The sequence below is a fragment of the Pongo abelii genome, chromosome 10 (assembly GCF_028885655.2).
Source record: "Pongo abelii isolate AG06213 chromosome 10, NHGRI_mPonAbe1-v2.0_pri, whole genome shotgun sequence".
NCBI lineage: Eukaryota > Metazoa > Chordata > Mammalia > Primates > Hominidae > Pongo > Pongo abelii.
Window position 1 is genome coordinate 127,593,288 of NC_071995.2, and position 13,166 is coordinate 127,606,453.

The following is a 13,166-nucleotide window of genomic DNA, read 5'->3' on the forward strand; positions in this document are numbered from 1 at the left end:
CACTCACACATACACAAACACAGGCACACACACACAAATAGGCACATGTACCCACGTGCACACAGACACATATACACAAACACAGGTGCACACACACACAAAGACACAGGCACTCACACATACACAAATACAGGCACTCACACACAGGCACATGTAGCCATACACATAGGCACTCACGCACACACACACACAGAGGCACAGGTACCCGTATGCACACAGGCACTCACACATACACAAATGCAGGCACAAAAATACAGGCGCACACACACACGGGCATATGCACCCATATGCACACAGGCACTCACACATACCCAAACACAGGTGCACACACACACACACACACACACCCAGGCACATGTACCCATAAACACACAGGCATACACACATACACATACAGGCACACACACATTCACAGGCACTCATACACAAACACAGGCACACACATACACCCAGGCACATGTACCCATAAACACACAGGCACTCACACACACAGGCACTCACACACACAGGCACACACACATTCACAGGCACTCATACACAAACACAGGCGCACACACACATACAGGCACATGTACCCATAAACACACAGGCACTCACACACACAGGCACACACACATTCACAAGCACTCATACACAAACACAGGCACACACACACATACACGCAGGCACATGTACCCATAAATGCACAGGCACCCACACACACATGCACACACACATTCACAGGCACACACACATTCACAGGCACTCATACACAAACAAAGGCACACACATACACACAGGCACATGTACCCATAAACACGCAGGCACTCACACACACAGGCACACACACATTCACAGGCACTCATACACACACAGGCACACACACATTTTTTTCTCTCTGCCTTCACGAGACACTGAATCTTGCACTTGGACTTCCCAGCCTCCAGAACTGTAAGAAACAAATTTCTGCTGTTTAGAAAGTACCCAGCCTATGGTATTTTCTTATAGCAGCCTGAATGAACTAAGACAGTCTAGGATTCAACAGTCGAAAAGATAGATGACATAGCCCAACCCCCGCTAATTTGTAAAATGAGGAAACAAAGATTCCAAGAGATATGATATGTGATCAGGATTGCACAGGAAGTTAATGGGAAAGCAAGGAGCGGAATCCAGGAGTCCAGACTCCAGGGCCCACCACGTCATAGACACCAAACTACCAGTCAGAAGAGTGGTTTTAAATACAGGGAACTTCCTCCATGTCACAGCCAGTTTATTCTGGAGGCCAAAGTTTCCTTTTATCATTTGTTATTTCTATGTCTATTAATTCTCTGCTCCTGAAATTGATATTGGTAAGTGAAAAAAATATATGTCTGAGGCGGGCAGATCACGAAGTCAGGAGATCGAGACCATCCTGGCTAACACGGTGAAACCCTGTCTCTACTAAAAATACAAAAAATTAGCCAGGCATGGTGGCCGGTGCCTGTAGTCCCAGCTTCTCGGGAGGCTGAGGCAGGAGAATGGTGTGAACCCGGGAGGCGGAGCTTGCAGTGTGCCGAGATTGCGCCACTGCACTCCAGCCTGGGTGACAGAGCAAGACTCCATCTCAAAATATATATAGATAGAGATATATATATACATACACATATACATACATGTCCAACCCATCTTAATTTTGGTGGAGTGCAATTTAGGGATAGAGAGTGTTAGGTAGAGTGTGTGAAAGTGTGTGTGTGTGCATGTGTGCATGTAATTGCAACAGCCGTTAGAAAACTAATCACAATCCATGAGGGAATGTACTGCTTTAATGAAGCCATTAGCCAAAGACCATTCTGAGAGAGAAAATGTAAAGACTGAACTCTGAGCACATTACCTGTAATGAACCTGAAAATAGACCTGGGGAATTTCTAAAGTATTCTTAGCCTCCATAATAGACGTTGTGCAAGCTGCCCGGATTGCAGCCCAGCTCCAGGAATCCCACGGACCCAGGAGAAGACACAGCCGAGGGTGATGTAACTGCTGGCTGATGCAAAAGCATCACAGAGAGGCCGAGGCTGTACTTAAAACTCATAACTCTTTCAGCTGCGCTCTTGTTTAATGCAAAAAGTCATTTTTGTGTCAATTGCTTCCCTGGAGAAAGAATGGAGAAAATCTTTTTCGATCTCCTGCTTCACACCAGAGCAGTGCTTCTGGAGAGGGACTTTGTGAGAAACTGGCATCATTAGATGTCCCAAAGCCAAAAGCCCTTTTTCATTTTCATCTGTCCATAAAGAAAAGAATTATAAAAAGGCAATCAGGTAGTATCCTACAAAATCAAATAGAAGGTATTTTCTTCATCACCTGGCAAATCACAACATACATGAGAGGTGTGACGCTAATAGTTTTGCATGAAGTCATCTGAGCAGGATAAATCAAAGTCTCCATTGGCTATGATGGAATGGGCTCCCATGGAGCAACAGAGGAGGGCACTTTGCTTTGCTTTAGTCTTCATTTTTTAAAAAATGAAGGTGTCAAGCACGGCAGCCCATGCCTGTAATCCCAGCACTTCAGGAGACTGAGGCAGGAGGATCGCTTGAAGCTAGGAGTTCAAGACCAGCCTGGACAACATAGCAAGATCCTGTCTCTACAAGAAAAGTAAAAAATTAAAATTATCTGGGCATGGTGACACTTGCCTATGTTCCCAGCACTTTGGTAGGCCAAGGTGGGAGGACTGCTTGAGACCAGGAGTTCAAGACCAGCCTGGGCAACATAGTGAGACCCCATCTCAAAAAAAAAAAAGAATAGAAATGGGTGAAGATGGGGGAAGGCGAGATGAAGGGGAAAAGATGTCAAGAAAACTGACAGCATATAAGACATTGTTTGGCCCTCTGGACACAATCATATCCCATGCTGTAGGCATTTCAGATACATGAGCCAATAAATTTCCCTTATATATAAAGTAAAAAAAAAAAAAGAAAAAGAAAGTAATGGTTGAAGACATTCATTCCACCTTATTTGGGAGACACTGCCCATTATTTCCTGCTTTTAGTATCCTTGAAGGTGATCTGGACTTTGTAAACCTTTCTTCAGCTCTTCCTTTGTTGCTGGGAGCAATCCAGGATCTAGCCCATAAGTATCTGTGTTAGTTTCCTGATACTGGGATGACAAATTAACACAAATGTATTATCCTACAGTTCTGGAGGACAGAAGTCTGAAGTGAGTCTTAAGGGGCTAAAGTTAAGATGCTGGCAGGGCTGTACTTCTGGAAGCTCTCAGGGAAAAATCTATTCCTTGCCTTCTCCAGCTTGCTTCTAGAGGCTGTTCACATCTCTTGGCTCTTGGCCATATAACCTGACCTCTGCCTCCACTGCCACATCTCCTCCTCTCCCTCTGAACGTCATGGCTCCCTCTTATAGGGACTTTAGGATGACTGGGTCCACCTAGATAATCCAGGATAATCCTTCCATCTTAAGATCCTAATTCAATCTCAATTGCAGTGTCCCTTTTACCATGTAAGGTAACATATTCACAGATCCCAGAGATTAGAGCATGGATATCTTTTGCAGAGGGTGAGAGGAAAGCATTATTCAACCTACTGTGCTTGCTGAAGGTACCCAGAGTTAGTTTCTGTTGCTTACAACCAAACCTAACTAATGTATTACTTCTACTTGGTCTCTGCAATAAAGAAAAAGAATAAATACTTTTTGATTGTTGTTGAAAACTAGGAATATGATCATAAAGAAACTAAAAGTAAACTATTGAACATTCTTGGTAAATTGTTCCAAAGAATAGCCCTTTATTCCAAGTCCTGGTACAGTGTGTAAATTGTACAGTGTGTCTTGTACGAACAAGGACAGCCTGGTGTTTACACTGGGAGGTTCCCCCTAGAATTGTCCAGTTCCCAACAGAATGGAATATCTCCCTTAACCCAGTGTGTTTGATTCTTTTTGGCAGGACACTGAAATTCTGAACACTGCCATACTCACAGGAAAGACAGTTGCCATGCCTATCAAGGTGGTCTCTGTGGAGGAGAACAGTGTTGTGATGGACATCTCAGAGTCAGTGGAGTGCAAGTCCACAGACGAGGACGTTGTCAAAGTAAGTCATTCCACAGCCAGCTGAATGGAACCGGTGGGGACTTCACTTGGACATCCCATTTGCTAGGGACATTTAGACTGAAATACATGAGGTTCAACTATACAGAGGCTTATGTGCAACACACTTCCAGCTGACCCACTCAACGTGTCCATTGCCATCTCTTTGTTTTCACATCATGCCAACCTGGTTAGGGTTTTTGGTTCATTTCTGTCTTTCTTCCTTTATTTGACAATTAAAAATTGTGTGTGTGCATATACCTATATAATGCACAACGTATTATTTTAAAATACATATACATTATGGAATGGCTAAATTGAGCTATTAGGCCAGTGCAAAAGTAATTATGGTTCTTGCCATTACTTTTAAATGGCAGAATCCACAATTACTTTTGTACCAACCTAATAATTAACATGTGCATAACTTCACATCTCACATACTTATCTTTTTTGTGTGACGAGAACTTAATCTACTCTCTTAGCAATTTTCAAGAATATATTATTACACTTTAGGAGGCTAAGGTGGGCAGATCACCTGAGGTCAGGAGTTCTAGACCAGCCTGGCCAACATGATGAAACCCCATCTCTACTAAAAATATAAAAATTAGTTGGGCATGGTTGTGCACACCTGTAGTCCCAGCTACTTGGGAGGCTGAGGCAGAAGAATCATTTGAACGCAGGAGGCAGAGGTTGCAGTGAGCCGAGATCGTGCCACTGCACTCCAGCCTGGGTGGCAGAGTGAGACTCCATCTCAAAAAAAAAAAAAAAAAAGAATATATTATTAGTAACTAAATTTAACATATTGTACCAAAAAATCTCTTGAACATATTCCTTCTCCTGTCTAACTGATATTTTGTATCTTTTGACCAATATCTGCACAACTGTCCCCTTACCCATCCCCTGGTAACTGCCATTCTATCTCTGCTCCTATCAGTTCATCTTCACTAGATTCTACATGTATGTGAGATCATGCAGTGTTTGTCTTTCTGTGCCATTCTACATGTATGTGAGATCATGCAGTGTTTGTCTTTCTGTGCCATTCTACATGTATGTGAGATCATGCAGTGTTTGTCTTTCTGTGCCATTCTACATGTATGTGAGATCATGCAGTGTTTGTCTTTCTGTGCCATTCTACATGTATGTGAGATCATGCAGTGTTTGTCTTTCTGTGCCATTCTACATGTATGGGAGATCATGCAGTGTTTGTCTTTCTGTGCCATTCTACATGTATGGGAGATCATGCAGTGTTTGTCTTTCTGTGCCATTCTACATGTATGTGAGATCATGCAGTGTTTGTCTTTCTGTGCCATTCTACATGTATGGGAGATCATGCAGTGTTTGTCTTTCTGTGCCATTCTACATGTATGGGAGATCATGCAGTGTTTGTCTTTCTGTGCCCGGCTTACTTCACTTAACATGATGTCCTGTAGGTTCGTCCATGTTCTAACAAGTAATAGGATTTCTTTATTTTTTTTAAGGTTGAACAGTCTTCCATTGTGTTTATATACAACATTCTCTTTACCCACTCATCCCTTGATAGACCATCAGTGGTGCTTTGGACTATGGGTCAAACCCTGAACGCCTACTGTAGCTAAGCAGATGACTTCAATAAGTGAAGTGGTAAATTGGTTCTGCCTATTCTAGAAGGGCAGCCAAGATTCTGCTCTTTGTCTTTCCCAGCAAGGAAATTGCTATACCCAGTTGTGGTCATGAGGTAGTGGGATTTCAGTATTTTATATCTCCAAAAGAATTGAAAATCTAGATTTCTGGTTAAAAAAAACAACCACCTTGTTTTTCAAAGTTAGCAACAAATTCCAATGTTTTTAATGGGCAAAAAAAATAAAAAACAAAATATATTTGCGCTGTGGGTTGGCCGATGGGGTAACTGTTTAAAAGCACCCTTCTAGAGTAGGGGTTGCAAACCATGAGCTATGGGCCAAACCTAGTCACTGCCTATTTTGTAAATAAAGTTTTATTGCGACACAGCCACTCAAATTCACTTCCATTTTGCCTGTAGCTGCTTTGGGGGCTACCACAGGAGAATTGAGTAGCTGACAGAAACCATATGGCTTAGACAGTCTAAAATATCCAGCATTTTGCTCTTCCCAGAAATGGCTTGCCTAGAGTAATGTGTGCTCTAGAGTCTTAAGTTTTTTGGAGGAAGAACTGCAATTCCTGCTGTTTCCCATCATTAGTCATGATGCTACACCACAATGCTTGCTTAAAGAATAAGGTGATGCTTAAAGAATAAGCCAGAAATGAAGCATTTTGTCTCTCTCTGTATTTTTCTGTAATCCCTGGAAACACATCCAGGAAAAAACAAATATCAAAAAAAGCATTCAGGTAGTGATTTTTGTTTCCTTCAAATCGAGTCTGACAGATAGCAACCAGCCTTCTCTCTGGTGTTTAAAACTCCATGTCTGAGTAGAAGAGAAGTTTACAAACTGTTGAGGTGGATAAATGGCGTGGAAAAATACTTCTCTGCAAACCCCACCCCCAGAACAAGCAATAGACCACCATGCTAGACTGTCCACTGCGCTCAGCGCCACCATCACACAGTCATGTCCACACTCAACCATGACAGCATTCCAGTAGGTGGCAGTAAACATTCCAGCAACATCCATATACTTTGACGATTCTTCTGACTGTTGGAGGTAGTATCTCAAGAAAGGGCTTTTTTCCCTAATTTACCCAAAAGTGATATATGGGCTGGTGGTGGCCTTCAATACAGAGTGCTTTAACAGAAAGAATACAAGGCCCATGGGAGGAAGAGGAAAAGGGGGATGAAGTTCTAAACCACACTGTTCAATGGAAACACAATGTGAGCCACATATGAAATTTTAAATTTTCTAATAGCCACGTTCAAAAAAAGTTTAAAGAAAAGTTGAATTTAATTGTAGTAATGCATTGTGTTTAACCCATTATATTAAAACATTACCATTTCTACATGTAATCAATATAAACATTAATAATGAAATATTTTACTATTTTTACACTAAGTCTTTGAAATCTAGTGTGTGTTTTATACTAACAGCACACTGAAATCAAAACTAGCCCCATTTCCAGTGCTTCATAGCCATGTGTGGCTTGTGGTTCCCACAGTGGACAGCACAGGTCCTTGTTGGTCACTGGCCTTTGTCACTGATGTGCAAGCCCCCTAAAACCCAGAACCCTTGATGAATGTAGCGTGCTGATAGGCACCTCCAGTACTGATAACTTTTCTAGAGGTAAAGAACCTATCTTTCAGCCTACAAAAACCAAGAGGGAAACAACCCAAAATTTATCACAACTGTATACATAGCAATCCTTAGCTACTCTTAAGACAATTTTGACATGGAGTCCATTACTAATATCTCCAGGAATTATAATCAGTATCTTTAGGGAAATAAATGTATTCAAACAGAAAATTGCCTCCTGAAATGAATCCAGGGTTGATACCCCTGGCTGTTGACAAAGCAATGTGAAATCTTGAGTCAGCAGAAGCTGGGTGAGGACATTGGAGCAGGCGGGCTCAGTGTACATGAGCACAGTCCGTAGGACCCAGGCTTGGCTGTGGCCTTGGGTCTGATGAGATCAATGATACTTGCAGTGCTAATTGGGTACAGCTCAGAATGCCATGGAGAGAAGAGGGGGAGGGAATTGACATTTAATCATTGCCTAGTCTACAGCAGGCCCATGAGGTTTTGGATTTAGGCAGTTCAGAGTTCTGTCAAGAATTCTGAAGGCTCTGAGATTGCACCCTAGTGTAAACTGGCAAATCAAACTGTCACAGTTTTGTGGATGCTGGCAGAAGACACAAGACCCCAGGGTCAGAGACAAAAGGCAGTCACTGTATTAGCATCTTTCTGCACCAGTTGCCTGGGCTTCAGTTCCCACCAGGTTATGCAGAAGAGGCCAGTGACACTTGCACATGTAGTGGATCAGGTTTCAGGAGAGGAATCCTGGCCTTCGAGAACGTGCATCTTTTATCATGGGCTGTATGTTTGTGTCCCACCCTGAATTCATATGTGGAAGCCCTTAACACCCAATGCAATGGTATTAGAGGTAGGGCCTTTAGGAAGTAATTAGGCTTCCATGAGGGTGGAGCCCCATGATGGCAGTAGTACTCTTATAAGAAGAGGAAAAGAGACCAGAGCTTGCTGTCTCTCTACTATGTGAGGATACAGCAAGAAGGCAGCAGTCTGCAAGCCAGGAGGGCTCTCAGCAGAACCCAACCATTCTGGCATCCTGATCTCAGACTTCCCAGTCTTCGGAACTGTGAGAAATAAATGTGTGTCATTTAAGCCACCTGACTTATGATATTCTGTTAAAGCAGGCCAACCTGACTTCCCCAAAGAGACAATACCTTTATCATACTGGACCTTTAGCATGTCTGCCCTTTGCTCCAGAAGAAGGCACTGTCTGTCTTCCAAGACTGTTCACTATATAAAACACCTTTGAAAAGACCTTTCAGAACAAAAACAGCCTGTGCTGTTTGTGCAATGTGCTGAAATGCAAGTGTATCATGGAGAGTGTCTCCCAAAGAATTCCTCATGGCTTTGCCACATTCAAGCTATGCAGCCTTGGGTGAATCATATAGCGTTCCCTCCAGTACTCAGTCTCCTTCTTAGTAAAATGAGGATAAGCATAGTTCCTAATTCAAAAGGTCAGCATGAGGATTAATCGGTTTTATAAATGCAGCAGAGAACATGACCTAGTAGCCAGCATATAGTAAGGGTTTAATAACTCAGAGTCAACTCTGGTCATCTCATGTAATCCTCTGATTAGGTAGATCAGGGATTAAGACTGGAGGCTTACAAGTATATTTGTGTGATATGCACAGTGTTGCTTAAAAATATAAGAATTGGATGCAACTCATTTCAAATGTACAATTCAGTGATTTTTAGTAAATTATGCTAAGTTTGGCAACCGTCACCATGATCCGATTTTATGACATTTTTGTCACAGTTAATCCACATTCCCATACCTGGCCCCTGGCAGTCACTAAGCTGGTTTCTGTCTCTATGGATTTGCCTGCTATGAGCATTTCCCATGAATGGCATCATACAATACATGGTCTTTTGTGTCCACTTTTTCCACTTAGCATTATGTTTTTGAAACTCGTGTACATGGTAGCATGGGGCAGTAGTTTGTTTCTTTTATTACAGAATAATATTCCACTGTATGGATATACCATATTGTGTTCATCCATTCACCCAGTTGGGTTGTTTCCACCTTTTAACTGTTTCATTCATTTATGAATCATGCTGCAACAAATATTCACATTCATGCCTTTGTGTGGACATACATTTTCTATTTTCCTTTTTTTTTTTTTACTGATATATATATATTTTTAATTAATTAATTTACTTATTTATTTGTTATTATTATACATTAGGTTTTAGGGTACATGTGCGCAATGTGCAGGTTAGTTACATATGTATACATGTGCCATGCTGGTGCGCTGCACCCACTAACACGTCATCTAGCATTAGGTATATCTCCCAATGCTATCCCTCCCCCTCCCCCCACCCCACAACAGTCCCCAGAGTGTGATGTTCCCCTTCCTGTGTCCATGTGTTCTCATTGTTCAATTCCCACCTATGAGTGAGAATATGCGGTGTTTGGTTTTTGTTCTTGTGATAGTTTACTGAGTATGATGATTTCCAATTTCATCCATGTCCCTACAAAGGACATGAACTCATCATTTTTTATGGCTGCATAGTATTCCATGGTGTATATGTGTCACATTTTCTTAATCCAGTCTATCATTGTTGGACATTTGGGTTGGTTCCAAGTCTTTGCTATTGTGAATAATGCCGCAATAAACATATGTGTGCATGTGTCTTTATAGCAGCATGATTTATAGTCCTTTGGGTATATACCCAGTAATGGGATGGCTGGGTCAAATGGAAATTCTAGTTCTAGATCCCTGAGGAATCGCCACACTGACTTCCACAATGGTTGAACTAGTTTACAGTCCCACCAACAGTGTAAAAGTGTTCCTATTCCTCCACATCCTCTCCAGCACCTGTTGTTCCCTGACTTTTTAATGATTGCCATTCTAACTGGTGTCAGATGGTATCTCAGTGTGGTTTTGATTTGCATTTCTCTGATGGCCAGTGGTGGTGAGCATTTTTTCATGTGTTTTTTGGCTGCATAAATGTCTTCTTTTGAGCAGTGTCTGTTCATGTCCTTTGCCCACTTTTTGATGGGGTTGTTTGTTTTTTTCTTGTAAATTTCTTTGAGTTCATTGTAGATTCTGGATATTAGCCCTTTGTCAGATGAGTAGGTTGCGAAAATTTTCTCCCATTTTGTAGGTTGCCTGTTCACTCTGATGGTAGTTTCTTTTGCTGTGCAGAAGCTCTTGAGTTTAATTAGATCCCATTTGTCAATTTTGGCTTTTGTTGCCATTGCTTTTGGAGTTTTAGACATGAAGTCCTTGCCCATGCCTATGTCCTGAATGGTAATGCCTAGGTTTTCTTCTAGGGTTTTTATGGTTTTAGGTCTAACGTTTAAGTCTTTAATCCATCTTGAATTGATTTTTGTATAAGGTGTAAGGAAGGGATTCAGTTTCAGCTTTCTACATATGGCTAGCCAGTTTTCCAAGCACCATTTATTAAATAGGGAATCCTTTCCCCATTGCTTGTTTTTCTCAGGTTTGTCAAAGATCAGATAGTTGTAGATATGTGGCATTATTTCTGAGGGCTCTGTTCTGTTCCATTGATCGATATCTCTGTTTTGGTACCAGTACCATGCTGTTTTGGTTACCGTAGCCTTGTAATATAGCTTGAAGTCAGGTAGTGTGATGCTTCTAGCTTTGTTCTTTTGGCTTGGGATTGACTTGGCGATGCGGGCTCTTTTTTGGTTCCATATGAACTTTAAAGTAGTTTTTTCCAATTCTGTGAGGAAAGTCATTGGTAGCTTCATGGGGATGGCATTGAATCTGTAAATTACCTTGGGCAGTATGGCCATTTTCACGATACTGATTCTTCCTACCCATGAGCATGGAATGTTCTTCCATTTGTTTGTATCCTCTTTTATTTCCTTGAGCAGTGGTTTGTAGTTCTCCTTGAAGAGGTCCTTCACGTCCCTTTTAAGTTGGATTCCTAGGTATTTTACTCTCTTTGAAGCAATTGTGAATGGGAGTTCACTCATGATTTGGCTCTCTGTTTGTTATTGGTGTATAAGAATGCTTGTGATTTTTGTACATTGATTTTGTATCCTGAGACTTTGCTGAAGTTGCTTATCAGCTTAAGGAGATTTTGGGCTGAGACGATGGGGTTTTCTAGATATACAATCATGTCATCTGCAAACAGGGACAATTTGACTTCCTCTTTTCCTAATTGAATACCCTTGATTTCCTTCTCCTGCCTGATTGCCCTGGCCAGAACTTCCAACACTATGTTGAATAGGAGTGGTGAGAGAGGGCATCCCTGCCTTGTGCCAGTTTTCAAAGGGAATGCTTCCAGTTTTTGCCCATTCAGTATGATATTGGCTGTGGGTTTGTCATAGATAGCTCTTATTATTTTGAGATACGTCCCATCAATACCTAATTTATTGAGAGTTTTTAGCATGAAGCGTTGTTGAATTTTGTCAAAGGCCTTTTCTGCATCTATTGAGATAATCATGTGTTTTTTATCTTTGGTTCTGTTTATATGCTTGATTACATTTATTGATTTGCGTATATTGAACCAGCCTTGCATCCCAGGGATGAAGCCCACTTGATCATGGTGGATAAGCTTTTGGATGTGCTGCTGGATTCGGTTTGCCAGTATTTTATTGAGGATTTTTGCATCAACGTTCATCAAGGATATTGGTCTAAAATTCTCTTTTTTGGTTGTGTCTCTGCCCGGCTTTGGTATCAGGATGATGCTGGCCTCATAAAATGAGTTAGGGAGGATTCCCTCTCTTTTTATTGATTGGAATAGTTTCAGAAGGAATGGTACCAGCTCCTCCTTGTACCTCTGGTAGAATTCAGCTGTGAATCCATCTGGTCCTGGACTCTTTTTGGTTGGTAAGCTATTGATTATTGCCACAATTTCTGCTCCTGTTATTGGTCTATTCAGAGATTCAACTTCTTCCTGGTTTAGTCTTGGGAGAGTGTATGTGTCGAGGAATTTATCCATTTCTTCTAGATTTTCTAGTTTATTTGCGTAGAGGTGTTTGTAGTATTCTCTGATGGTAGTTTGTATTTCTGTGGGATCGGTGGTGATATCCCCTTTATCATTTTTTATTGCATCTATTTGATTCTTCTCTCTCTTTTTCTTTATTAATCTTGCTAGCGGTCTATCAATTTTGTTGATCCTTTCAAAAAACCAGCTCCTGGATTCATTAATTTTTTGAAGGGTTTTTTGTATCTCTATTTCCTTCAGTTCTGCTCTGATTTTAGTTATTTCTTGCCTTCTGCTAGCTTTTGAATGTGTTTGCTCTTGCTTTTCTAGTTCTTTTAATTGTGATGTTACAGTGTCAATTTTGGATCTTTCCTGCTTTCTCTTGTGGGCATTTAGTGCTATAAATTTCCCTCTACACACTGCTTTGAATGCATCCCAGAGATTCTGGTATGTTGTGTCTTGGTTCTCGTTGGTTTCAAAGAACATCTTTATTTCTGCCTTCATTTCGTTATGTACCCAGTAGTCGTTCAGGAGCAGGTTGTTCAGTTTCCATGTAGTTGAGCAGTTTTGAGTGAGATTCTTAATCCTGAGTTCTAGCTTGATTGCACTGTGATCTGAGAGATAGTTTGTTATAATTTCTGTTCTTTTACATTTACTGAGGAGAGCTTTACTTCCAAGTATGTGGTCAATTTTGGAATAGGTGTGGTGTGGTGCTGAAAAAAATGTATATTCTGTTGATTTGGGGTGGAGAGTTCTGTAGATGTCCATTAGGTCTGCTTGGTGCAGAGCTGAGTTCAATTCCTGGGTATCCTTGTTAACTTTCTGTCTCGTTGATCTGTCTAATGTTGACAGTGGGGTGTTAAAGTCTCCCATTATTAATGTGTGGAGTCTAAGTCTCTTTGTAGGTCACTCAGGACTTGCTTTATGAATCTGGGTGCTCCTGTATTGGGTGCATATATATTTAGGATAGTTAGCTCTTCTTGTTGAATTGATCCCTTTACCATTATGTAATGGCCTTCTTTGT

General features: G+C 41.3%; 1 protein-coding gene across 1 annotated transcript in view; it reads left to right on the top strand.

Moving 5' to 3' along the window:
• Positions 1-13,166, top strand: part of TMEM132C (transmembrane protein 132C) — a 459,511-nt gene that overhangs the window by 408,379 nt on the left and 37,966 nt on the right. Inside the window, exon 5 of the mRNA XM_009248400.4 lies at positions 3,910-4,053. Coding sequence (XP_009246675.3) covers positions 3,910-4,053 — 144 coding nt within the window. The remainder of the gene's footprint in view (positions 1-3,909; positions 4,054-13,166) is intronic.